Genomic DNA, 27241 nt, shown 5'->3' on the forward strand with positions numbered 1-27241 from the left:
AGGGGTCTGGAAAGACTATAAGCGTGAATGACACCACATGGACTGCCCACTCAGGTCTCCTCTCTACAGCCAGTGGAGGGATGCTGACATTTCCACTGGTCAACTTGCCTGATGAATTTTGGATGGCTACTTTGGGATGAACTGGTCTGTGTCTGAGAAGAGCCTGCTTCTCCTCACTAAAGTCAAAGGGAATCCAAAGTGATCCCGTCCAGTGGCAACATCTAACATTTGGCTGGATGAACCCAACTCTGCCTCAGTGGCTCCGGCCCCAGGCTGCTAACTGGCATCAGCTACCTCCACCTGGTATCTGATTTCAGGTTCCTCTACAGCACACTCATGTGCCTCGCTCCAGTTCTGTTCAGAAATTCTTCTCACAGGCTCAAAATCTAAATTATCATTTTCCTCATGACTGTCCTCAGCAAGGAGGACAAGGGCTGAGCAGATGGCAGACAATGCCCTCCTTCCTCGACCCTTCTTAGCAAGGGGTTCACTTGTGAAGCAGTGCTTGCACAAAGGGAGTATGTCTGCCTTTAGTTGCTTGTAGAACCATAGAATAGTTAAGGTTGGAAGGGTCCTTTAAGATCAACTAGTCCAGTCATCAACCTAACATCACCATGCCCACTAAGTCACGTACAGAAGTGCCATGTCTATGTGTTTTTTGAACATGTCCAGGGACAGTGATTCCACCACCTCCCTGGGCAACCTGTTTCAATGCTTGGCCATATTTTCAGTAAAGAATTTTTTCCTAATATCCATCCTAAACCTTTCCTGGTGCAACTCAAAGCCATTTCTTCTCATCCTGTCACTAGTTATCTGACAGAAGAGAGTGACCAAACCTCACCTGACTCCAACCTCCTTCCAAGTAATTGGAGAGAACAGCGAAGTCTACTCTCAGTCTTTTCTTCTCCAGACTAAAACAACTCCAGTTCCCCCAACTGCTCCTCATGAGACTTGTTCTGTAGACGCTTCATTAGCTTTGTTGAAGCTACCTTTACCCAGCTTTCCAAGCAAAGGATTTCTCTTTGCAGTGTTTTTTCCCAGTCACTCACACAAAGTCACTTCAGAGGAGTGGACTAAGAAGTGGCACAGCTAATTTACCACACAGAGTTCATAACAAATTTCCTCTGGTTAAATGCTAGCAACAACAAATACATCTTTATAGCACTTTGAAACAATGAACGGTCACTCTACACATTTGCTAGCAAGGAGCTCAACAAAGGCAATCCATAATGGAGAAAGGCTACACCCTGTGGTTCTTTTCACACACTAATGCCCATCAGCTTGAAAGAAAACGGTGGGATTTGGCCTTTAGCTGCTATACATTTTACTTTTGAGTTTGTGATTAGGTCTGAGCAGTAAACAAGAATTTCTCTTTGTGAAAATTTGCTGCTGACTTCTCCAAATTTGGTTTTGTTTTGCCAAGATGACAAAGCCCCTTTGATTTTATAGTTGTTGTTTTTTTTTTTCCATGAAATAAACATTAAAACAATGGAGAGTCCACGTTTTTTGAGCAGTCAGTAGCTGGGAATTGCAAGGAATGTTAGTGAGCCTGCAGGAGTCCCCAGGCCCTGAGGAAAAACACGAATGTGAATTCTCTATACCTCCGCCAAATGCTCCAGCAATGCTATAGCTATTTCTCTTTCAAATTTTGACCAGAAAAAGCACCTCAGACCTGTAAACCTTTCTGGAGAAATCTTAAAGTGAAACCCAGTGAATTTCTTTAGTTTCACTGAGCAGTTCCTGGCCAGCTCCATTCACAATGAAGCCTTGTGTTGTAAAGGCTCTGGGCAGCAAATACAGCAACCACCTTCATGCTCCTAGTTGAGTTATTGCTCCTAGTTGAGTTATTCCTTTAGCCTCACTTGGATGGGCCTCAAGTTCTATTGCAGAAACTTTTAAACTACATGCCTGCTATGGTCACAGACTCCCAGAATCATTTTGGCTGGAAAAGACCTCTAAGATCATCGAGTCCAACCACTGTCTAACACTATCAAGTCTGACACTAAATCACATGCCTCAGCACCACATCTCTGTGTTTTTTAAACACCTCCAGGAATCTCTGAACCTTTGTGTGTGTGACTCTGGTAAGAAAAAGCAAGTACTGTAAAGATTTCTCTACTGATATTTAATTCCTGAGGATAACTTGAGGATATAAGAAACAGTGTGGCCAGCAGGACAAGGGAGATTATTCATCCCCTGGACTCAGCACTGGTCAGGCCACACCTTGAGTCGCGTGTCCAGTTCCGGGCCCCTCAAATTCAAGAGAGATGTTGAGATACTGGAATGTGTCCAGAGAAGGGCAATGAAGCTGGTGAGGGGCCTGGAACACAAACCCTATGAAAAGAAGCTGAAGGAGCTGGAGTCGTTTAGCCTGGAGAAGAGGAGGCTCAGGGGGGACCTTATTGCTGTCTACAACTACCTGAACAGGAGATTGTAGCCAGGTGGGGGTTGGTCTCTCCTGCCAGGCAAGCAGCAAAAGAACAAGGGGACACAGTCTCAAGTTGTGCCAGGGGAAGTATAGGCTGGGTGTTAGGAGGAAGCTCTTCACAGAGAGAGTGATTGGCATTGGAATTGGCCACCCAGGGAGGTGGTGGAGTCACCATCCCTGGAGGTGTTGAAGAAAAGACTGGATGAGGCATTCAGTGCCATGGTCTGGATGACTGGATAGGGCTGGGTGCTAGGTTGGAGTGGATGATCTTGGAGGTCTCTTCCAACCTGGTTGATTCTATGATTCTGATACCAGTAGGAAAGGGGGAGCCACCATGCCATGCATTCTCCTGAAACAAGTCACTCAACATACTGGAATGAATAACTGAACATCCCATTTGTAAGCACCTAGGGGATATAGCAGAAGTAAAAATAAGCAATGTACTTTTGGGAAGCACATATCATATCACCTTGGACTCATTCTCCTATTTTGTGGGATATCTGGCAGGGCAAACAGAATCATAGAATGGTTTAGGTTGGAAGGGACCTCAGGGATCATCCAGTTTCAAACCCCAGCCATAGGCAGGGACACCTCCCACTAGAACAGTTTGCTCAAGGCATCAGCCAATGTGACCTTGAACACCTTCAAGGAGGAAGCATCCACAACCTCCCTGGGCAACCTGTGCCAGTGTCTCACCACAGTATCACAGTATCACCAAGGTTGGAAGAGACCTCATAGATCATCAAGTCCAACCCTTTACCACAGAGCTCAAGGCTAGACCATGGCACCAAGTGCCACGTCCAATCCTGCCTTGAACAGCTCCAGGGACGGAGACTCCACCACCTCCCCGGGCAGCCCATTCCAGTGTCCAATGACTCTCTCAGTGAGGAACTTTCTCCTCACTTCGAGCCTAAATCTCCCCTGGTGCAGCCTGAGGCTGTGTCCTCTCGTTCTGGTGCTGGCCACCTGAGAGAAGAGAGCAACCTCCTCCTGGCCACAACCACCCCTCAGGTAGCTGTAGACAACAATGAGGTCTCCCCTGAGCCTCCTCTTCTCCAGGCTAAACAATCCCAGCTCCCTCAGCCTCTCCTCATAGGGCTGTGCTCAAGGCCTCTCACACAGCTGCTCTCTGGGCTGCACTCACACTGCTGGCTCATGTTGAGCTTTTCATCAACGCAGACCCCCAGGTCCTTTTCCTCAGGGCTACTGTCATCCATGTGCCACCCAGCCTGGATTTTTGCTTGGCATTGCTCTGACCCAGGTGCAGGACCTTACACTTGGCCTTACTGAATGTCATGAGGTTGGCCTGGGCCCACCTCTCTGGCCTGTCCAGGTCCCTCTGGATGGCATCCCTGCCCTTGAGCAAGTCAACTGTGCCACACAGCTTGGTGTCATCTGCAAACTTGCTGAGGGTGCACTGATTCCTCTGTCCATGTCACTGACAAAGATGTTAAACAGCACTGGTCCCAACACTGACCTTTGAGGGATGCCACCTGTCACTGGTCTCCAGGTGGACATTGTACCATTGATCACCACTCTCTGCATATGATCATCCAGCCAATTCCATATCCAGCAGTGCTTCACCCATTAAGTCTGTGTTTTTCCAGTTTGGTGACCAGGATGTCATGTGGGACAGAGTCAAATGCCTTACTCAGGTGCAGGTAGATGATGTCAGTTGCCCTTCTGTTTAGGACCAGTGACATACCTTGACTTCAGAAGGCCCAACAGTCTCTTACAGGAGCTAAGAGAATATGGTGGATGCTAAATCACCATCAGGATGTTTCAGAGAGCTGCAATCAATATATCATTATCCACATAAGATGGAGGTTTTAGTGGGTTGCTACCACAGCCCACTTTTGTACCCTGATCTCTTCAATACTTCAATTAACACCTTCATGATGGAACAGAAAGATGGCACTTGACTTGTATTGATGACAGCAAGTTGGGGTAGCTCTAAGTGCTTTGGAGTCTAGGATAAGTAAACTGAGTACGTGGTCTCCACAGACAAACTAACCAGATAGCATACAACAACAGCAAGCACAAAGTGCTATGCTCAGGAAAGGGGGAAAGCCAGTTAATGCTCAAACACAGAAGCAGGAGCTGCAGACTATGCTGAGACCAGTAACAGAGGTTTAGGAACCAACAGAGAGATTGAACAAGTAAAAGCAGTGAGGTGCTCTTAGGAAAACCAAGAAGTAAATCTCATCTCATTCCAGAGTTAGTAAGTAAAGCATGAGATGCAAAACACAGCTAGCATTTGTATCTGCACCACTGAGTCCTAAGCTAGAACTCTTGCTTTGGTTTTGAACAGCCCACTTAAGGAAGTGTGTGCACAAATCAGACACTAGTGAGATGCATGCGACATAAGCATTGGAAAACACAACCTGTTAGAAGCAGTGAGCCTGTTAAACTCGGGTAGAGAGGAATTAATGGGCTTCTAGCAGATAAAAGGTAGTCTTCAGGAAGCAGAGAGCAAATTACCACCGTTTGTGTTGAAGGACCAAAAATAATTGGCAGCAAAATCAACTGGGATCATATGTCAGTATAAGCTTTCCAAGTGCAAGGAGAGTGAAATAAGGAGCAGAGCGCCCAAGTGGTCAAGGCAGCCAAAAGCTTCCTGGTCTGTATCAAAATTAGCATGTCCAGGAGTGGTAAAGTTGTTATGTCCCTGTACTCAGCCCTGGTGAGGCTGCAGATTGCATTCATTTCTGGGCACTACAGGCTAAGGAAGACACTGAGGTCCTGGAGGGTGTCCACAGAACAGCAGTGAGGTTGGTGATGGGTTTGGAGGGCATGTCATACAAGGAGCAGCTGAGGGAGCTGGGGTTGTTTAGTCTGGAGAAGAGAAGCCAAGGTGGGGTCTTATTGCTCTCTACAACTACCTGAAAGGAGGTTGTAGGGAGGCTGATGTTGGTTTCTTCTCCTAAGTAACTATTGATAGGAGGAGAACAAATGGACTTAAGTTGTGCCAGAAGAGGTTTGGGTTGGATATTATGAAAAATGTCTTTATTGAAAGAGTGGTCAGCCATTGGAACAGGCTGCCCAGGGAGGTGGTGGAGTCACCACCCCTGCAGGTGTTCAAGAACTGTGTACATGTGGCACTTCAGAATATAGTTTAGTGGTCGTGGTAGCTGGGTTACAGTTGGGCTCAATGATCTTAAAGGTCTTGTCCAGCATTAACCATTTTATAATTCTATGATTCTATAACATCCAAACTGCCTCCAATCCAATGCACTTGGCAAGCAGTGATGCCCACATGGGTCAGAAAGACAGAAGAAATGTCCACAGTTATGACTGAATGAGGCACTTAGTGCCATGGTATTATTGACTGGGTAGAGCTGGGTGATAGGTTGGCCTGAATGATCTTAGAGGTCTCTTCCAACCTGATTGATTCTATGAATAATAAATCTCTTGGCAATGAATGTCTACTTCTATGAGCAGAGTTTACTTCAGGTTTACAAAGAGGGAAAGACTTAAGAAGAGGACTTTTTCCTGCTTTCACCTGTCTACCAAGTCATGACTGTTTTTCTTAAGCACCCTCTTTTCAGAACTCTGCAAGATGCCCCATCTGAGAATAACCCTGTCAGTAGACATAAACTTAAGAGAAGGAAGGAACACATTGGGTAGTCTGCCTAAGCAGACACCAGTGCTGACTGACTGACAAGGCAGAACTAGCTCTTCCCTTGGCACGGGCATACCCATTAGAGAGGTGATGTCGCCCCCTGGAGCTCTGGTCAGCAGAGTTCACTGAGCAGAGCTCAGCCCAGAGAAGCTGATGTTCTCAAGGGAGGAAAGGACCTGCTCCTACAATGTAACTCCATTAATTTCCAGTGATTTAAATGCAGTGAATATTTGGGGTACACCAAACCCCATCTATTTCAGCTGGCATTATGAACATGGAACTAGTCTTCTCTACTTATAAGGGCTCCAGCGCTACTCCAATATCTGCCTACCTCTTTGTCACAGCTATCCCATTTGTTTCTAGGACTAATGAAGGCTGGGTTTCCACAGTGGCGATACAGATGAGGGAGTTGAACCAGGGGAAATGAAGGATTTCACTTTGGTATGCAGTGCAGTGGGGAGCAGAAGTACCAGTGACAGCACTAGCTGAGCAGATCTGGAAGCCTGGGCACAGCCCTCAGGCATCCTATTACTTCCAGGGCATGAACAGGCAACAGTGCAGGATCTTTCACTGACAAACCCAGCGTCTGCAAAGCTCAGGAGTCTTTAGTCCTGTCTTATTTTGGTTTTCCTGGCCTCATTCAAAGAGAATCATTGACGAGAAATCCTTCTGGCAGATTACCATGCCAATCAGTTGATAATTTTTGACACTGTCCCACACCACATCCTGGTCTCCAAGCTGGTGAAACATGGGTTTGATGGGTGGCCCACCAGATGGAGAAAGAACTGACTTGGTGGCTGCACCTAAAGAGTGGCTGTCAATGGCTCCATGTCCAAGTGGAGGCCAGTGACAAGTGGAGTTCCTCAGGGATCAGTCCTTGGACCAGTCTTGTTCAACATCCTTGTCAGTGCCATGGACAGAGGCACTGAGTGCACCCTCAGCAAGTTTGTTGTCAACACCAAGCTGTGTGGTGCAGCAGATGTGCTGGAGGGTAGGGATGGCATCCAGAGGGACCTGGACAGGCTGGAGAGGTGGGCACAAGCCAACCTCATGAGGTTCAACAAGACCAAGTGCAATCCCAAGCACAAATGCAGGCTGGGCAGTGAGTGGCTGGAGAGCAGCCCTGAGGAGAGGGACTTGGGGGTGCGGGTGGATGAGAAGCTCCACATGAGCCAGCAGTGTGCACTTGCAGCCCAGAGGGCCAACCAGATTCTGGGTTGCATCAGGAGAAGTGTGGCCAGCAGGTCGACAGAGATGATTTTCCCCCTCTACTCTGCTCTGGTGAGACCGCACCTGGAGTATTGCATCCAGTTCTGGAGCCCCTATTCCAAGAGGGATGTAGAGATGCTGGAGCATGTCCAGAGAAGGGCCATGAGGATGATCAGCGGGCTGGAGCAGCTCTGCTATGAGGACAGACTGAAAGAGTTGGGGTTGTTCAGTCTGCAGAAGAGGAGGCTCCCAGGTGACCTTCTTGTGGCTTTCCAGTATCTGAAGGGGGCCTACAAAAAAGTTGGGGAGGGACTTTTTAGGCTATCAGGTAGTGACAGGACTAGGGGGAATGGAGCTGGAGATGGGGAGGTTCAGATTGAATGCGAGGAGGAAGTTGTTCAGCATGAGAGCGGTGAGAGGCTGGAATGGGTTGCCCAGGGAGGTGGTTGAGGCCCCATGGCTGGAGGTGCTTAAGGCCAGGCTGGCTGAGGCTGTGTACAGCCTGCTTTAGGCTAGGGTGTCCTTGTCTATGGCAGGGGGTTTGGAACTAGATGATCCTTGTGGTCCCTTCCAAGCCTGACTGATTCTATGATTCTATAATCTCATTATTTAATAAAAGAAAATACAGCTCCTGAAACATTTTCTTTTTTTTTAAACATAACATAAATGATGTTTCGAAAATTCTGAACACAAACCCAGGAAGAGTAAGTGAACTACACTAAATAACTAAAACTTAAAAGCTTAGCAAGACTCAATATCCAAACTCCTTTCATTTATACTAGCGGCAGACTATTTTTCAGGCAGACAGCCTGCAAATCTGAGAATGATAATAATCAATATGAGAAAATGATACTCAGAGCGGAAAGGGATTATTTTCTAACATGTACTATTTTCTAATGCATTAGTTTTATTAGTTAAGATTGTTTCAAATGAATTATTTATTAGTTTTAAACTAATAAAATCACTGTTTAAAAGGATGAGTCTAACTCTTCCAAATTGTAAAGGTTGGGTTGTTTTTTTCCCTCTCATTTCTGTTTTGCCTGGGTTTCTCTTACCAGATTAAATTTAACTTGAGAAAAAACAACCAAAACCAGGAGTTTCACCTAACTGCATGACCTGAGGCTTTCAAAGCAAGCACCTTATCACAATGGGTCTTTTGCTGAATCTGTGGCAGGCATGAGAACAAAGATTATCCACAGGTACTTTGTTTACAGACATCTTGAATTCAGCTGTGCCAAATCCTGAATGTTCTAGAACAAAGGTTATCCACAGGTACTTTGTTTACAGACATCCTGAATTCAGCTGTGCCAAACCCTGAATGTTCTAGAACAAAGACTATCCACAGGTACTTTGTTTACAGACATCTTGAATTCAGCTGTGCCAAACCCTGAATGTTCTAGAACAAAGGTTATCCACAGGTGCTTTGTTTACAGACATCTTGAATTCAGCTGTGCCAAATCCTGAATGTTCTACAACAAAGACTATCTCCAGGTACTTTGTTTACAGACATCTTGAATTCAGCTGTGCCAAATCCTGAATGTTCTCATTCTCAGGATGGTGGCAGTATTTCAGAGCTGGACACCCACATATTTAGGTGAAAGCTAAACTAGAGAACTCAATTATTCTGCCTAGGTTCAGATCTAAGAGGTGGAAATGAAATTAACAATACATGTGCATGGCTCTAAAATTCATTTGTACCTATATTCTCCTTGACAGGTAAATGGAAAATGTATGCTGTGAAGATCTTACCAGTAATAAACCATCTACAGCCAGTTAGTTAAGCACTGCGATAGGGAGCACTGAGGCCAGGTACACCTCCAGGGCTGGTGAACGCACTTCGTGCTGGCCATGCTCCAGCAAACGCTCAGCCCAGCCTGAGGAGCTGCTCTGCTTGCTGGTGCGTGCGCTTCAGCATGCTGCTGAGGGGAGGGGTTTGCACAAGACAAACAGAAGCCTTCTGCTTTGTTACACTTGCATGTAAAGCAAGTCTCAAGTTGTGCCAGGGGAGGTCTAGGCTGGATGTTAGGAAGTTCTTTACAGAGGGAGTCAGTGGCATTGAAATGGGCTGCCCAGGGAGGTGGTGGAGTCACTGTCCCTGAAGGTGTTCAAGAAAAGACTGGATGAGGCACTTAGTGCCATGGTCTAGATGACTGGATTGCACTGGGTGCTAGGTTGGAGTGGATGATCTTAGAGGTCTCTTCCAACCTGCTTGATTCTATGATTCTATGTATGACCTCTGACCATCCATCCAGACTTCACCTTGCAGATAAACACTTGGTACACTATTTAGCTGCTAGCTTACTAAGTAATACCAGCAAGAGGAAAGGGCCTTTCATGCATGCATTTATATCCACAAACACTTGCTGGGGGAAATAAAATCTGCAGTCTTTTGGGTTACCAGACAAATCAGAAGGAATAACAAACTCCTGCCTGAATGATAACATAGAAGCTGAACACATCTGGAATACATCTCAACCACATTCACATGTACCTATCTATCTAAGCTGCTCCATAAATATTTTAGATAAATAGGCAGATAGACAGAGTGGTGTGAAGATTAAAAGCAAAACAAAGCAAAAGTAAGTGAACTTGCTTCTTTGGTATTCTGGTCTGGACAGAGTGGAACAAATAAACCTCATAATGCCTTTGCCAGTAACTGGCAGCCTCTTTAATGTGTTTACTCTTTCATACCATGAATGCAGACAGATAGGACAGTGTTGGTTCAGATTTCCAAGTTTCCAGTTCCCTGTAACACACATAGGAGGCAAGTAGCTAAAAAAAGGAGAGGGCAACATAAGGCATGAGGCAGCTACCTCAGATACATGCTTAGCAACAGTGCACCCTGCAAACCACTGACCCAGCACACAAAAACACCCAGGAAAACTGACCCCAGCCTTGCAAAGAGTTGATAATGGAAGGCCAAAGAACACAGCACAGTAGCTTCTTGACACGAGACGAAATAAAGGCAATCTGAGGAAGGAGGAGGTGGAGAAATCAGAGGGCTGTCTGGGAAGAGACAAGGCAATCATGATGTTCTGAGAAGTGTCATTATAAAAAAATGCTTTCCCCTCAGTGCCAGAACAACCTGGACGCCTGGAGCCAGCCTTGTGCTATACTAGAATATGTCTTGGCATCATTGGTGTCCCCTGCTCCATCATCACTTTTGAAAGGACAAACTGACAGCAGAGTAATGCCAGGCTGTGCCACAGCGGATGAGGACAATCCTGCCAGCTCCCTATTGTAAATGTGAGGGATAAAAAGGCTGCTGGGGTTTCTCTCAGGAAGATACAGACCTCCTCACTCTCTGTCTTTTGCTTTTTGTTCTCTTCTCGAGCAAGCTGCTTACCTTGCACGATCAAGTAAACCTGGGAAGTCTTGGGGTGATGCTGTGTCTGCACTGAACATGTATAGGACCCCTCATCATAGACATCCACTTTCTGAATCCGCAGGCTGTATTCCAGGGGGTTTCTCTTCTCCAGCTCTACTCGAGGGTCCAGAGACCACTTGTCCTCTCCAGCAAAAATGATGCCAGAACGGTTTAACCAGGCCACCTTGGAGCTTCTGTCCTCTACATAACACCTGCAGATAACATGAAAAATGAGAGGAAGATTAAACAAACCCCACAGCATCTCCACTTCATCCCTTCCCTGTACCACTTTGTGCAGGAATTCCATAGCATACTCCTGCCTTGCCAGTGAGCCACAGCATCTCTTCACCACCTCACAACCATGTATTTCACAGTGATTTTTTAAAGGTTTTCAGGAACCTTTCAGTCATGAAACAGTGAGGTTTGGAGTGGCCATGCCTCCTGTTCTCTCTCCTTTTGTTTGTGGCCTGTGCCTGCACCAGAAAGTAGGAGTAGCAAAGAAGCCCCTGCAATGTCATAGAATCCATCATAGAATCATAGAATTGTTTCAGTTGGAAAAGACCTCTAAGATATGCTCATTGAGTTCAACTGCCAACCTAAGATCACCATGGCTGTCAAACCATGTCCCAAAGTGCCACACTCGCTCATTTATTGAACACCTCCAGGGATAGTGATTACTCTCCCTTCCTGGGCAACCTATTCCAATACCTGACCTCTCTTTCACTAAGAATTTTTTCCTAATATCCAATCTAAACCTCCCCAGCATGATTTCAGGCCATTGCCTCTTTGTTCTATCATCTGACAAAAGAGAGAAGAGACCTACCCCCAACTCACTAGGACCTCCTTTCAAGAAACTGTAGAGAGCAATGAGGTCTCTCTTCAGACTGAACCACCCCAGTTCCCTCAGCCACCCTTCATAAGGCTTGTTCTCCAGGCCCCTCACCAGCTTCACTGCCCTTCTATGGACAAGCTCCAGCAAGTTATTGTCCCTGTAGTGACGGTACCCAAAATTGAGCATGGTGTTTGAGGTGCAGCTTCGCCAGTGGCAGGAGCACAATCACTTCTCCTTGGGTCAGTAACAGCTCAGTTGTGGTCAGAGCAAAGCTTTGTTATTCTACTTTTGAGAAGGTGCTTGCCAAGGGACCCTCCCTGCACTCTGCCAAAGAGAAGAACAGTGTCACAGCCTGCACCCCTTATGGTCACCTCCAGGATGATGGTCAATAACTGCAGTCAAGCAACCCCTGAAATAAGTTAGCAGGTGCTACAGAAATAAAGAAAGGTGGAGATAGAGGGAGAGGGAAAGGAGGGAAAGGGGAAAAGCAAGTGGAATGGATTTGAGCTGTTTTATTCAACAAACGTCTTCCTCTCAAGCTGTCAGAGAAAATCAATGTAGAAATTCCAAGTCCTTGTGTGCTCTGAACATGTACCCACATAGATGATGCATCTCAGTGTGTCTGTCCCCACACATGCACCCTCTTAGTCTGCCAGAGATGCCACCCAGCTGTATGGATCATGCTTTAATAAGGATTTATGGTGATGATTTTCACAGCGTAATAAGTGCTAATTCAATACTAATAGAATATTAAATGGCACTTTAACTGACATTTTAACTGCAATGCAACAGCAGCATGGCATCAGCAAGATATCAAGCGACTCTTATCGTTCACTAATAATCAATATTCAAGTTCACAGAGACAGTCAAACACTTTTCATTAGGCTTATTGAAAGCATTCCCACCAGCATCAGTGAACAGTAATAAAGGATCCGTGATCCATCCATTCTGCTTTTCCCTGCAGTTCCAGGTTTAATTTCCTGACATCTCTGATGCAGCTAATGGGAGAACCAGCTAGTGGTGATAGTCATGCCTTGCACAATCACTGCAGGGAGTCAGGAACTATTGATCTCAGTGCCAATTTAAACAACAGACATAGAAGGACAAGAAAGTCTTGCTGCCATGCCCCATTAGCCCTCCTTGCCCTCTCGTAAACAAACACAGTAAAGCTGGGTATCAGATTTTTTAGCAATGGCACCATTCTTAGCTGCTACAGATCTGTTGCCAAGTTCTCACACAGTGACTAACAATTACCTAACAACCAGGAAGCAGAGGATGGTTGGAAATTGAACGTAGAGAAAGGAACCAGGGTCAATGTTACAGTTTTAGGACTAAGGTCCTAAACTGCAAATACAAATATGAAGAGAATTGGAAAGTATGTGCCCAAAAGGGGCTGAACAGAAGAGATATATTTATCTCATTTCATTAGCTTGTTATTTTTCTATATAATCTGAGGTTCAGAGCATTCTCACTCACTTGCTTGTTTCTTCTCTCTATCCTTCCCTCTAGCCTTGACTGCTTCTCTGCACCAAGAATCGTTTAGGCTGGTAAGAAAGCTGACTAGGAGAGGGAAAGAGGTAGCATTCTATTAACTGGGGTTTGTACAGGGAGGCCCTGGATTTCTGTCCAGGGGATTGGCTGGGCTATTGTCTAGTTGTGTATGTATATATGTATACATGGACATATATATGCCCATGTCAGTGACACTGAGTGCACCCTCAGCAAGTTTGCTGATGACACCAAGCTGTGTGGAGCAGCAGGCATGCTGGAGGGAAGGGATGGCATCCAGAGGGACCTGGACAGGCTGGAGAGGTGGGCACAAGCCAACCTCATGAGGTTCAACAAGACCATGGGCAAGGTCTTGCAGCTGGGTCGAGGCAATCCTAAGCACAAACGCAGGCTGGGCAGTGAGTGGCTGGAGAGTAGCCCTGAGGAGAGGGACTTGGGGGTGCTGGTGGACCAGAAGCTCAACATGAGCCAGCAGTGTGCACTTGCAGCCCAGAGGGCAAACCAAATCCTGGGATGTGTTAGGAGAAGTGTGGCCAGCAGGTTGAGGGAGCATTGGAACAGGCTGTCCAGGGAGGTGGTGGAGTCACCATCGTTGGAGGTACTCAAAAGACACATAGATGTGGTGCTTAGGGATGTGGATTAGTGGCAGTGACTTAACACTAGTAGTGGGATTGGGAACTCTAGGTGAGTGGTTGCACTTGATCTCAACAGTCTTGCCCAACCTTGACAGTTCTGTAGTTTTATGATTCCATCTGGCAGCCTGCAGGCATGGGCAAGCAGGAGCCAAGAGCAGGCTCTGCTGCTCATACTCTCTTCTCCCTTGCCTTCTGGGGTAAAGAGCAACACCAGGCAGAAGCAGTGTTCTTGCAAAACTTCCTTCATAGGCTCTGGGGTAAATTTCATCTGCTATGAGAGAGATCTTTCTTTTTCCCCTTTTTGAAAGTGTTTGGGCTTTACTCCTAACAATAGGTGGGAAAGTGAGCAAAGAAAAGGACAGGAAGGCTCAGGTGTCTGCATCTCCCCTCATGCTGAACACCAAGGATGGACATCTCGTCACTTGCTTGGCTTTGCTCAGGTCTCCCAACTCCTAACTTCAGCAACTCTTGCTCCTCCTCCTCCCACCAAGCCACTGCTGCGTGGTGCATTGATTTCCTAGCATGCTGCTGTAACACTTGTCAGAGATTATGTTGTGCCTGTCACTCTGGCAGCTCTCGGCTCTAAGCTTTACACTCTTCCTTCCCCTCAACAAACAGACTGGCACACTGCTGAGAGGTGGCATTTGGTCAGAAAGCCCTGACATCAGCAGCAAGGAGCAATGGGTGTCAGTTGCAGAAAAAGAGGTTCTGCCTCAACACGAGGGGGAACTTCTTGACTGTAAGGGTCACAGAGCACTGGAACAGGCTCCGCAGAAAGGTTGTGGAGTCTCCTTTTCTGAAGACTTTCAAGGCCTGTCTGGATGTGTTCCTCTGTGATCTGTATTAGATAGTATTGTCCTGCTCCGGCAGGGGGGCTGGGCTCGATGATCTCTTTGGGTTCCTTCCAACCCCTAACATCCTATGATCAGCTCCTTGGGCTGGAGGCACCACCACCAAGGTGGAGACTGCAAGGAGTGAGGTGAAGAAGGAGGATGAATGAGAGCTGGGGGCTTGCCAGAGTGTTTCCCATTCTGCCCAGCAGCTATGGCCTTGGACTATGGAAATGGAGAGTAGGGACACTGCCTTCAGGGGGGTCTTTTTGGGGTAATTTAAAAGGAGTGGATGATATTTAGAGTGTACAGTGATGAAGAGGCAGGAAGGGAATCCTGTGGGAGCTGGTGAAACCGCTGTTTAAATGATTAACACGACAGTGATTTCACAGCATTATTGATGAAATGGTGTCCCCTCCAACTCAGGAAAATGGCTTGCTTTTTTTTTTTTCTATTAGTGTTGCAATTCTATTTTTTTTTTTTTTACAGCAAATCCAGCCCCACAGTTCTCTGCCAAAGCTCTGCTAGTGGGAAAAGGCTGCCTCACCAGCAAGCTGCAGCTCTTACCTTATTTGAGAAGAAGAAAAAAAAAAAAGTGTGGTTTCAGAGTGCATTTTCCATCCCTTTCCTCCAAAGCATGTTGTGGTGACAGCCCTGTGTCCTAATTCCAATGCTCCTATTTAATCATCTTTTCTCCATTAACCCTTTGGTCACCTTTTCTACAAGACAATCTCGGTGCAGCAAGGCAAAACTCAGTGTCCTACTGTACATGCAGCTAAGCACCTGGAACCCACTCCCACTGCACTTGCCAAGGAACACAGCTTGCCCTGGATCAGATCTCCTGCTTCTCCTTGCGACGAGCCTGCTCTAATCTTCACACTTCACACACACCTGCAAGCCTGAGCTAACAACTTCCTCTGCTGCCCTCTATCCCCAGCAGCAAAATGGAGAGAGGGAAAAAAAGAGAAGGATCAAATATGGCTTGTTCTGCACAAAGCAGCATCAGCTCCTGGCTGCCAGCTCTGAAAGGCCAAGACAAATTCTCCGTTGTGTTGCAAAGTATGATCCTGGAAAGCTAATGTGGTGGTTAAGCGCAGTGCTGCTTGCAGCCTTGTGGGGGAAGCTCAGGCACAAATCACACTTGTGCGGTTTTATCTTGTCTTCTTGTGCTTTTCATCCCTTCCCTATGTGGCAAGCAAGGACTCAGCATAGTGATGGTCAGCCAGAGGAGCACTAGAAGCTCAGAACCTTTGCTATGCCCCAGCAGGGTTATGGGTAGCAAGGAGTTAAGAGGAGGAGCATGCCAGCCCTGACCCTCCCAGGCAGACTGCTCAGGGGAAGAGGCCGATCCGCCCCCATAATGTGGTTGCAGTTGCAGACCCTGCCAGCACTTCAAAAGCAAAAAGTGTTAGGTTGTCTTCAGGAGGAGATGCTAGAGAAGACAGCCTACAGCTGAACATATATTCGTTGCTGGCTGATAAAAGGGAGATCTGAGTAATCCTGGAGGGTAATCCTTCAGTAATGCTCAAGGAACAGGAACTAGGCTACACAGTAGGACAACAGAAAAGAAGGTGCTGCTTGCCCTAGTGAGGAGGAGAGACTCCATTCTTTGCTACGAGAGAAAATGACTTCAAGCTGCACCAGAGCAGATTTAAATTGAAAGTTAGAAGAAACATCTTCACTGAAAGGTTTCTTAGGCACTGGAATAGAATCCCCACGGAGATGGCTGAATTCTGATCTCTGAGGGGTGTTTAAAAGATGCAGAGATGGGCTGCTAAGGGACATGGTTTAACATCAGCATTGGTAAAATTAAACAATGCTTGGTTGCAATCTTAAAGATCTTTTCCCACTGAAATGATGGTATGATTCTACCTTTCTGAAGGTATGGGTCTCCTCTGAGGATAGCAGCGGGAGACTGCATCAACCAAATCTGAAACCACCTTTCTGCCAAGCACCAAAACTCTCATTTTACTGAGTTTGGATATACACAGCCATGAGATGATGCTCAAACTGCTGCAGCTCTTCCTCTCTTCCCCCTTACTGGTTCAGCTGCTGCTCTTCTGATGGGCCACTGTGGGGTCACTATTAGAGGGTGAATGCTGTGCCCAAGCAGGATGGATTCCTCAGGTCTGACATAAATAGCTCCTGAGCCACCAGTGCCAGCATGATAACAAAGGTCTTTGAAGGCATTTAGAGAACTACTGTTTAAAGGCAGTCCTGTGCTGAAAAATTGGCAAGAGAGGGAAACTGCTGCACCTGTTCAACCCACACTTTCTTTAAGCTACCCACACTTTCTTTAAGCTGTGCTGTGCCGTGACCTTGGTCGTTACACCTGTCTGCAGCTCCCTGGGTATCTCAGCACTGAGGTGACAATTTCAGGCCATCCCTTGGTTGGGGAAGCACAAGGCTGATAGTATGCCTTCACTTCTGCTCATCCTCTTCAGGAAATTGCCACTTTGGGAATGTGAGACTAGGATGTGCTTTCTGGGTCAGGGATCCCTGGCCTCCACCAGCATGGCCAGCTGCACCGTATCATTTTTTTCAGAGCTGTACTTCATTCTCACTTAAGCCTGGTGTGTTTGATGGGGGGTATCCCTCCCCTGCTTTGTACAGCAGACTGCTCACAGTCTTCCTGCACTGATGACTAGAAACTTTTTTCCTAATTCTAAGCCTAGATTTATTCATGGCTGGTTTACATCCATTCCCCCTCACACCAACACCATCCTTGAGCTTAAACAGCTCTTCTCTCCCAGGGGCTTATCTTCCTGTGTACTCAGAGAGAGCAATCATTTTCCCTCTCAGCCTTCATTTTGCTGGGCTCAACAAGCCAAACTGTCCTAGTTTCTGCTTGTACACTAGACTCTCCATTGCCCTGAACATCCCAGTAGTCCCTTCTCAAGACCTGTTCCAGTCTGAATTCTTCTTTCGTGACCAGAATCCATACCCAGCTTTTTAGATGAGGACTCCCCAGTGCCTTGTACAAAAATATTCCTATCTCACTCTCTCCCATCAACTCTTTTTAATGAAAGTGAAAAGGATAGCAACCAGTGAATATGACTATCAGTGCAGAACTGCTCGTGTGCTGTAAGCATCCTCGTCTCTCAGTTCATGTGAGATGTGTGGAAAATGAAAGCCAAGGGAATACACAAAACCCACACCAACCTAAAAAGACAGCTAGCTGCGTGGCCTCTCACTGGCAGACACACAGCTGGTCTCACATGGGTTTTCTCTCTGTAAAACTTGCTGTTTAAGAATACAGGTTCCTGTGTGTGGAAAAAAAATTAACAAACCAAAACCAGACCAAAAAGTCCAGAAATCAAGCCTAAAATTATAGTGATTGTTATTCTAGTGCTCTTCTGGGGTAGATGCAGCTATATCAGGAGAACTCATATGAGCATGATTTATTGCTCTTTCTGTCTTCTGGGGATCAGTATACCTGCATAAACAACTTCAGCCCACATCCACTCTGGCAGTATTACTTTCTTAACAACAGCAATACAAGGTATTATTAACAAGGTTGACTCCATCACAACCACATCCCAGCACAGTTTAGAACTTCAAAACACAGAAAAAGCCTCAGACTGAGGCCTACTACCATGGTGTCAGGTTTTCCTACAGCTCACAAGACCTAGAAAAAACTCTCAATTTCTTTACAGTAAAGCCAGGAAACCCTTGGATGTCTCTTTGCCCACTCTGAGGTGCATTATCTGAAGTGACTGTCTCTAGTTAAAGGACTCCTGCATTGCGTACATAGTGTGGCTTAACTGCTGTCTGATTGATGCTTGCATACATGCCAAAAGCTCTGACAGCTTGCATCAGAGTCTTGCACCAAGATCAGTCAGGAGGATGAGACTGCTGAGGAAACAGACCCTGAGCTCCCTCTTTTCCTTTCTGGGTTAGCCAACGACTGATATTTTTGGTCCAGCCAGAAACCTGGCTCTGATCTTGATCCTGCATGATGAGTTGCTGCTTGCCAGCTATTGATCACATGGCCTTGGTGAAAGGTCCAGCCAGAAGCATATTCCCTGCTCTGCTCTCTGCAGCCTCCCATAGTGTCATGGGGCTTCACCATCAAAAGGGGAAAAGAGGAAATAGTGGAGATGACTGAGAATGGCAATGGGAAACATTGCCACGCAACTTCCCTTTTGGAAAGCGCTTCCTTGAAGGACTTTTGCCATCACTAAGACATGGGCTGACATTAAAAAATTCACTCAGAAACTGAAGTAGGTGGCAAGATATTAGTAATTAATTGCTTTTGTGAACTGAAACTGGCTTTTATGCAAAATCTGAAGAAAGACTTGGAAACCAAACACCCACTGATGAGTCTCTGCACCATTAAGACTTTTTTTCTGCTTGTGGGACATACCAAGAATGAGAATAGCAGCACTAACAAGGCACCCATGCAAACTATCATTCCCTTTATTTTCCTTCCCAAACTCCCACAATGGAAAACACCAGTTACTTCTACCTGACCCTCCAGTGCCTTGTGAGTAACTTCCATGTGGTCATCACTAGGTAACTCCAGAAAAACTACTTCCAAACTTTTCCTTCCTTCTTTAAAAAGTAATTTAGAAAGAAGTGTGTTTCAGAGACATGATCTCCTCCTCTGACAGAAGGGGAGGGAGGATTTGGCTGGGAAGTCCACGTGACTCTGTATCTGGTAATTATCCAGCCGCAGCGGCAATCTGAAATGTTCTGTGCTGTCGTGGAGAATGACAGCACCTGGAGCTCCAGCACCCAGATAAAAAGCAGAGAGACAATCGGGCAGATGGAGAAAGGCAATGCTGCATCACTGGGTGGCAAGGGTGGGGGGAGAGAGAGGGTGGGGGAGAGGCAAAAGCTAGTGAGAAACATCAAGGCAGCCGGCACAGCTACTGGAGAATGAGATACTGCCACAGATTAGTAATGCAAAGGGCAGTACTGAGAGAAAGGGAAAGAAGAAGGAGGCAGGTCAGGAGAGAGCAAGTGCGAAAGAGGGTAGTGTGAACACAAGAAGGAATGGGATGCTAGAGGGAGTTTTAAAGCATTCTGTGTGGTCCTGAGTCCCTTCCTTCCCTTCAGTCACAGGCTAAAAATGCAGGAGGTATCACCAGAGGCTGATCATAGAGCAAGGGGGACATTAAAAAATCAGGTCTTTGCAGCTAAAAAGAGATGTAGCACTGCGAATGGCACTTTCCAGGTTCTGGATTCAGTGGTTTGCTCAGGGAAGTGGACTACAAAATTTAAGGAAGATTGAAATAATTAAGATTGGAGCTTTAGGGCATCCCCTCACATATTTAGTACAGCAGAAGGGTGAGAGGGGAGGTTCCCCAACTCTCCCTTTCACAATCGCACATGCAGAAGCACTTGTGAGCCTGCCTGCAAAGTAGTCCATGTGATTGATGCCATGGTACCACGGCCCAGTTCCAGAAAGCAAAGTGCCATGCATGCCATCCCACACAGCAATGTGACAACATCGGCTTGTGCTCTTGGGGATGTTTCAAGAGAGGGATATGCCCACAGGACTGGCAGAAGCTTTCAAAAGGTTAGGAGGAGCTGACTGCCATGTGGACCAAATCCACGTATCACCTCTGGGAAGGTCTCCGACATGGGGAAATGCAGCCAGATAGTCAGGTTTGGGCCAGAGGACTGATGCTGGCCATCAGCCTCAAAGTCTGCCAGGGTAATGACTGAAGTACTGGCAGTGACCAATAGATCTGCAGTGGCAGAAGCAGGAGGAACCAAGTGCCCAGATGTCTGAACATTTGGGGAAGGAAATTGGAATGGGTATCAAAAGGTCTTAAGCACTGGGTTACGTGATTCAGCTACCACCCTCCCATGGTCAGTGGCAGATGTTTTGAAGAAAGGTGGAACATCTCCAAAAAGGACAATGTAAACCACCAGCTACATCATTTCATGATCCTTCCCACCCATGAAAGTCTATTAATCTGGCTCCTAGCAAATATAAAGTTGGCCTCCTCTCCAAATGACAGCTTGCATTCCACCTTGCAAGTTTGTACTCTGCCTTTCTTATCCCCAGGCATTTCTCAACCCCTTGACCCCTTTTTCTTTTTTTAAACTCATTAACATCCCCATCTTGGTGATACTTTCTGGCTAAGAATTTTGTCAGTTAACCATTAGTTGTTACAAAGCTGTGAAAGAAGAGCAGATGTAAGTGTTATGTGAAACTGACAACCATCTCCTGTGTTTTGCACTATGAAATTGTTCCTCCAATAACCTGAGAAGCATGATACCTGAGACAAGAAACACACTTCTGATTTTGTGGACCTTAATACCCATTTTATCTCATACAGCTCCTTCTCTAAAAGGCAAAAGAGAATACCTGAAGCATCATCCCTTGTCCTGAGGGGGTGGGAGGGCAAGACTCGCATTAAGGAGAAATCAGTCTTGAAATTCTTTGGCAAGACAGACCAAAGTGGGAATAGGGGCAATATTAGGGAAAATAAGAATTAAGATTCTCTTCTTTTTTTGAGGTCATGAGAGCATCAGAGGTGGCGCAACCAATTTATCATCACCCCTTCCAAGTGTTGCCCTCGAGCTGTCAGCACCTGACTGTGAAGGGTGGCATTTCAGTATGAATGAGAAAGCGGACCCATCCTGCCTGCTTACTCCCAGCTGCTGCATTTCAACGAAGGACACCTTCTTGATGTGCAAACACTCTAGTTATTATTTACAGCTGACCTTTTCCCTCTCCAGCTCCCGCTGCTGCAGCACTGCTGGTGGAGTCAGGGCTTGTAGAGATTGTGGAGACGATGTATAGCGAAACATGTTAGCTTCCCTGCCTGCGCCAGAGCTGTCAGCAGTGCCACTGTGGATTGAGCTGCACCCGTGGAAGCAACAGTGGGAGATACGAAGAAAAAAGCCTAATGTAGACAAAGTCTTTGAGGAGCTTAACCCCTCTTCCCCTTTTCAGTCTCTCTCCCACTTGAAAGCAGAGAACAGCTTCTGAGCAAGACACACGTTCTCATTTCCATATCTAAAGCCAGTCCCGAAATACCATCGTGAAATAACGCTCTCAGAGAGGAGACCATGAAGCAGATTCCCTTTGAGAGATTTGGCTGCTTCTCTTTTTAATTCCACCCCAAAACAACTGCCACCAAACACTGAGCACACCTGGACCGGTGTAGTCAATCCAAGGCACCTTGTTACTAGAATGATATGGGGAAATTGGAGGGAATTCATAGGCAAGCAACAACAAAATCCATCAAGGGCTGGAAAGGGATCAGCATCTAAGGGAAGCTTAAAAACATTAAATATGTATAACTTGACTAAAAGAGGACTTAAAAGGGACGTGTTGACAAGCTATACCTCTTTGAAAGCTGAAAGCACCAAGGGAAGATAGGAATTATTTAGCAAGATGCATAGGGGTCTAGAGTGGAGTAACATCAGAAACAGAAGAGAAGTAAGACTGCTCAAACTTGAGGAAAAACTTCTTGTCCTCTAAAAATGATAGTCTTCTGGAGAGTCTCCTAAGAAAAACAAGGAAGCTCCTATTGTTTCAGATGTTTAAAACAAATTTTGGCTGAGAACTAGAGGATGTTTAAGCTGTGCAGGGAACAGCTTCACAGTGGCTGCAGGGAGAATAAACTACAATGACCTAGTCTTATTAGTTTTACCACCTACCTGGCAGAGTTCAGCAATGTGTGAGAAGACAACTCCTCTCACAAGCTTTCTTCAGATGAAGCAGTGTTTTTAGCTATTTTCACTTCACCTACTGCTAAATATTTCTTGTCAAGAACTTAGATCTCTGTATGATGTACTGTAGTTAACTGGCACAGGTAATGGTCTTGTTTTCATAAACTGGATCTGTTAGAAGCGATCTACACACAGGCTGAAACCTACTGATATGAAGACCAAAAGTGTTATTATTTCCCAAAAGCACTGCTTGTATTCCCAAGTGCATTGTGAGTAAAGTTGTGAAGCCCTTAGAAGTCACAAGTAAAGCTTGATTTTTCGAAGTGCTTAGCACTGGATATCAGGAAAAAATTCTTCACAGAAAGGGTTAGCTGCATTGGAACAGGCTGCCCAGGGAGCTGGTGGAGTCACCATCCCTGGAGGTGTTTAAAAGACACGTGGATGTGATGCTTAGGGAAGTGGTCTAGTAGTGGTGGGATTGTGAGCTTAAGGTGAGTGGTGGGACTTGATGGTCTCAGAGGTCTTTACCAGCCTCAACAGTTCTATGATTCTATGCATTAACACCACATTTGTCAAACTGCTTTTGGGACTACCAGCTCCCAAACCTCTTCATAAGAACCAAATTTTCAAACTAGTGTTTAACACAGTGAATTCCTTTACCAACAAAGCCACTTTTGCTGCTGGCTGAAAATGACATACTTTTGAAACTCTGACCTATGGGTGCCTTACAACCACAGAAAAAAGTGCTGCAAACCTCAGACTCACACACCGTATTTAGCTCATTTAAGTGGAAACCACAGCAAAGATGTACTAGCTAAGCAACACTCAACTACACTGTCTTCATTTGCAAGTTTGATAAATTTTGCCTCTCCCTAATGACACAGTATCACAGTATCAACAAGGTTGGAAGAGACCTCATAGATCATCAAGTCCAACCCTTTACCACAGAGCTCAAGGCTAGACCATGGCACCAAGTGCCACGTCCAATCCTGCCTTGAACAGCTCCAGGGACGGCGACTCCACCACCTCCCCGGGCAGCCCATTCCAGTGTCCAATGACTCTCTCAGTGAAGAACTTTCTCCTCACCTCCAGCCTAAATTTCCCCTGACGTAGCCTGAGGCTGTGTCCTCTTGTTCTGGTGCTGGCCACCTTAGAGAAGAGAGCAACCTCCCCCTGGCCACAACCACCCTTCAGGTAGTTGTAGACAGCAATAAGGTCACCCCTGAGCCTCCTCTTCTCCAGGCTAAACAATCCCAGCTCCCTCAGCCTCTCCTCATAGGGCTGTGCTCAAGGCCTCTCACCAGCTTTGTTGCCCTTCTCTGGACACGCTCAAGCATCTCAATGTCCTTCCTAAACTGGGGGGCCCAGAACTGAACACAGTACTCAAGGTGTGGTCTAACCAGTGCAGAGTACAGGGGCAGAATGACCTCCCTGCTCCTGCTGACCACACCATTCCTGATGCAGGCCAGGATGCCACTGGCTCTCTTGGCCACCTGGGCACACTGCTGGCTCATGTTCAGGCGGGTATCAATCAGCACCCCCAGATCCCTCTCTGTCTGGCTGCTCTCCAGCCACTCCGACCCCAGCCTGTATCTCTGCATGGGGTTGTTGTGGCCAAAGTGCAGCACCCTGCACTTGGAGCTATTGAACCCCATCCCATTGGACTCTGCCCATCTGTCCAGGCAGTGAAGGTCCCGCTGCAGAGCCCTTTGACTACCATCAGACCTTGAAAAAGGAGGCATGTGAAAAATACTTGCAGAGAAGGTAAAGAAGAGATGTTGATGGAAAGGAGAACACCCAAGAGCTTTGGTCTGAATTTACCTTTATCACCATATGCACAATATGCCTTGCAGAGGAGGACAGACATGTTCATAAATAAATGAATAGCAGAGGAGAAGGAGAAGAATGTAAAGAAAAATTAATGTCAAGACATACTTGATGGAGTTTGTGCTGTTGGTTTGAACGCTAGGATCTGCTTAAAACCTCACAGTCAGAAACAAAATGGGAGGAAGATATGACTCCTTTGGAAAGGCGAGGCAGGAACAGTTCTCACAGTTAGATCATAGAATGGTTTGGCCCGAAAAGGACTTTAGAGACCAACTAGTTCCAATCCCCCTGCCATGGCCAGGGACACTTTCAACTAGACCAGGTTGCTCAAGGCTCTGTCCAACCTGATCTTGAACCCAGGGAGGGGGCATTCACAACTTCCCCAGGCAACCTTCTCCAGTATCTCATCACTCTCACTGTAAATAATTTCTTCCTAATATCCAGTCTAAATTTACCTTCTTCCAGCTTAAAACCATTGCCTCTCATTCTATCACTACAAGCCCTTGTAAAAGGTCCCTCTCCAGCTTTCTTGCAGATCTTCTTAACAGCCTACTAATCATAGCAGGATTTCCCACTGTTCTAGTGGGAGGTGTCCCTGCCTATGGTGAGGAATTTGAACTAGATGATCTTTGAGGTCCCTTCCAACCTAAACCATTCTATGATTCTATAATAATACCTTATCTTGCCTTTCATCTGAGACCCTTGAAGGACTTTGCAAGGCAACTCTGCACATACTGAATGTTATCAGCATTTTCTGTCCAAGAGACTAAGCACTGTGGACCTGCAGTTCCTGTGCCTTGTGGCTAAGAACTATTGCAATGCCTGTTATATGCGTACAGGCAAACACTGGAGAAGGAAATAGGCTGTGCAAAAGCATACAACGAGACAATTTTATAGCCAGAAACACAACCTGACAGACCTGACCTGTCTCATACAAAACTTTGGTGTATTGGTTGCACAAGAGTAGTGAGAAGGGAGACAGTGATGGCTACAAAACAGCCAACACAAGCCCAGGTACCACATCCAAAGCACAACTGTGAGAGATGATGCTTTCCTTTCTCTCTAATAGGGATCTGCAACCAGAGCAGAAAGAATTAGATGAAGCTAAAGCTCCAGCTCCCTACAGTTTGAATGCAGCCGACTTCAGTCATTTGGCTTTGTGCTCTGGAGCCACTAACTGCAGTGAATGCATAACCACAGGGATTGCCCTGACTGCTTCTGCACCTTCTGACCTGCAGTCTTTGGCACTGGTAAAATGAGCCTCACAAACTGTCTGGAACACAGAATGTAAACACTTTTCATTTCCCAGCAAAGACAACATTGCTAAATCCTACTGGAGGTATTCCCCCAGGGATATCATGCGTGGATCTATTGACATCCCTGCCTTTTCTCCCAAAAGACTGCTGTGAAATGAAACCTCTCCCTGGTGCACAGTTTATTCGCAGTAGAGATAAACCATTTCCCCACAGAGTTCCTTTTTGTACAGGCGGAAGGAACTGGTAGTTCAGTTTCTGACATGGCTAGGTCTACAGCTGCTCACGTGGGCCTTGGCTTGTCTGAGGTTGGATTCCTATTTCTCTTCTTTTGGCGGGGCACTTGCTCTAACAGCTTAGAATCACAGAATCAGTCAGAGTTGAAAGCAACCACAAGGATCATTTGGTTCTAACCCCTCTGCCATGCCCAGGGACACCCTACCCTAGAGCAGGCTGCCCACAGCCTCATCCGGCCTGACCCTAAACACCTCCAGCCATGGGGCCTCAACCACCTCCCTGGGCAACCCATGCCAGGCTCTCACCACTCTCATGCTGAACAACTTCCTCCTCGCATTCAATCTAAACCTCCCCATCTCCAGCTTTGCTCCATTCCCTCTAGTCCTGTCACTCCCTGAGAGCCTCAAAAGTCCCTTCCCAGATTTTTGTAGTCCCTTCAGATACTGGAAGGCCACAAGAAGGTCACCTTGGAGCCTTCTCTTCTGCAGACTGAACAGCCCCAACTCTTTCAGTCTGTCCTCATAGCAGAGGTGCTCCAGCCCTCTGAACTTCCAGAAGTCAAATACAGTAGAGAGAGATGCCAAACTGCAGTTTCAGCTGCCATAAATCAAGGGCCAACAAAGCACCACTAGAGGTAAATGGGGAAGCCTAGATTTACACTAGATGATGCTCAGCCCTGCTTCCTTGCACAGGACTCTAAATGAATTCATTAAACACAGCGCTTCAGCCCGCTCAGTTAAAAGCAGCTCCAGCTGGCAAGAGGTTTCAGATCCACAGAATGTTTAAAAGATGAGGATTTGTAGCCTGCTCTGAGTTTACACTTGGCTAGAGGTAAGCTCTCATCAGCCGTGCAGGGGAGATGACCTCATGTCCACCTCACGGATGTCTGTGCAACACAGCGCCTGTGCACTGCAGGCCCTTGCGGCCTCAGGGAGCACAATCCAGACCTAAATTCTCCTGTGAAGATGCTCGATTTAGAATGCTCCAGGAAAGCATAAGCAGCTCCAGCAGAGTGAAGGGCTTAGCTTACTTTTTTTCATTCTTACGAATCTTTACTCGGGAAGGGAGGTGTCCTCCACTGAGTTAGAATCTGCAGCAGGGTAAGCACTAGGGGCGGGGAGAGCAGTTTGGGATTTGTGAGACAGGAGTGAAATATGAGTTAATTTTGACACTAAGCCCTAAATGAGAAGATATTAAAGTTATTCTTAGCATATGAAAAACGAAGCTGTGCTGTGATCATCTGGCTCGCTCTCACATGTTGCACAAATCTTGTGTTTCCTGCAGTTTAATCCCTTATCTGCTCACCAAAACAGATGGCACTGCAGCTCTTTGTGGACTCTGACAAATATGGCTGCACTGGGAACACCATTCACACAGCCACGCTTGCTGTACAACCTCTGGGACAAGCTCAAGGGGAAAGTTCACATCCAAAGTACAGTGTGCAGTAAGGGCTAGAATCGTAGAACTACTTCAGTCAGGAAAGGCCTTCAAGACCATTGAGTCCAACTGTTACCTGACTACCAAGTTGGTGATAGACCACGTAACCGTGTATCTCAGCACCACATCCCTCTGTCTTTTAAACACCTCCAGAGATGGAGACTCAACCCAACCACCTCCCGTGGGGAGCCTATTTTAGCATTTGATAACCCTTTCAATGAAGACATTTCTTCTAATATCCAATTTAAAACTCCTCTGGAACAACTTGAGGCCACTTCCTCTTGTCCTATCACTAGTTACTTGAGAGAAAAGACTGACCACAACCTCCCTTTCAGGCAGCTATAGAGAGCAGTAAGGTCTCCCCTCAGCCTCCTCTTCTTCAGGCCAAACAACCCCAGTTCCCTCATCCATTCCTCCTAA

At 46.4% G+C, this 27241-nt stretch overlaps 1 protein-coding gene across 5 annotated transcripts in view; it reads right to left on the reverse strand.

The window, feature by feature from the left end:
- Positions 1–27241, reverse strand: part of LSAMP (limbic system associated membrane protein) — a 1399195-nt gene that overhangs the window by 214833 nt on the left and 1157121 nt on the right. For all 5 annotated transcript variants that reach the window (XM_064143281.1, XM_064143283.1, XM_064143282.1 and 2 more), the window contains one exon: positions 10606–10838. In XM_064143281.1, coding sequence (XP_063999351.1) covers positions 10606–10838 — 233 coding nt within the window. The remainder of the gene's footprint in view (positions 1–10605; positions 10839–27241) is intronic.

This window comes from Pogoniulus pusillus, chromosome 5 (genome assembly GCF_015220805.1).
Source record: "Pogoniulus pusillus isolate bPogPus1 chromosome 5, bPogPus1.pri, whole genome shotgun sequence".
Lineage (NCBI taxonomy): Eukaryota > Metazoa > Chordata > Aves > Piciformes > Lybiidae > Pogoniulus > Pogoniulus pusillus.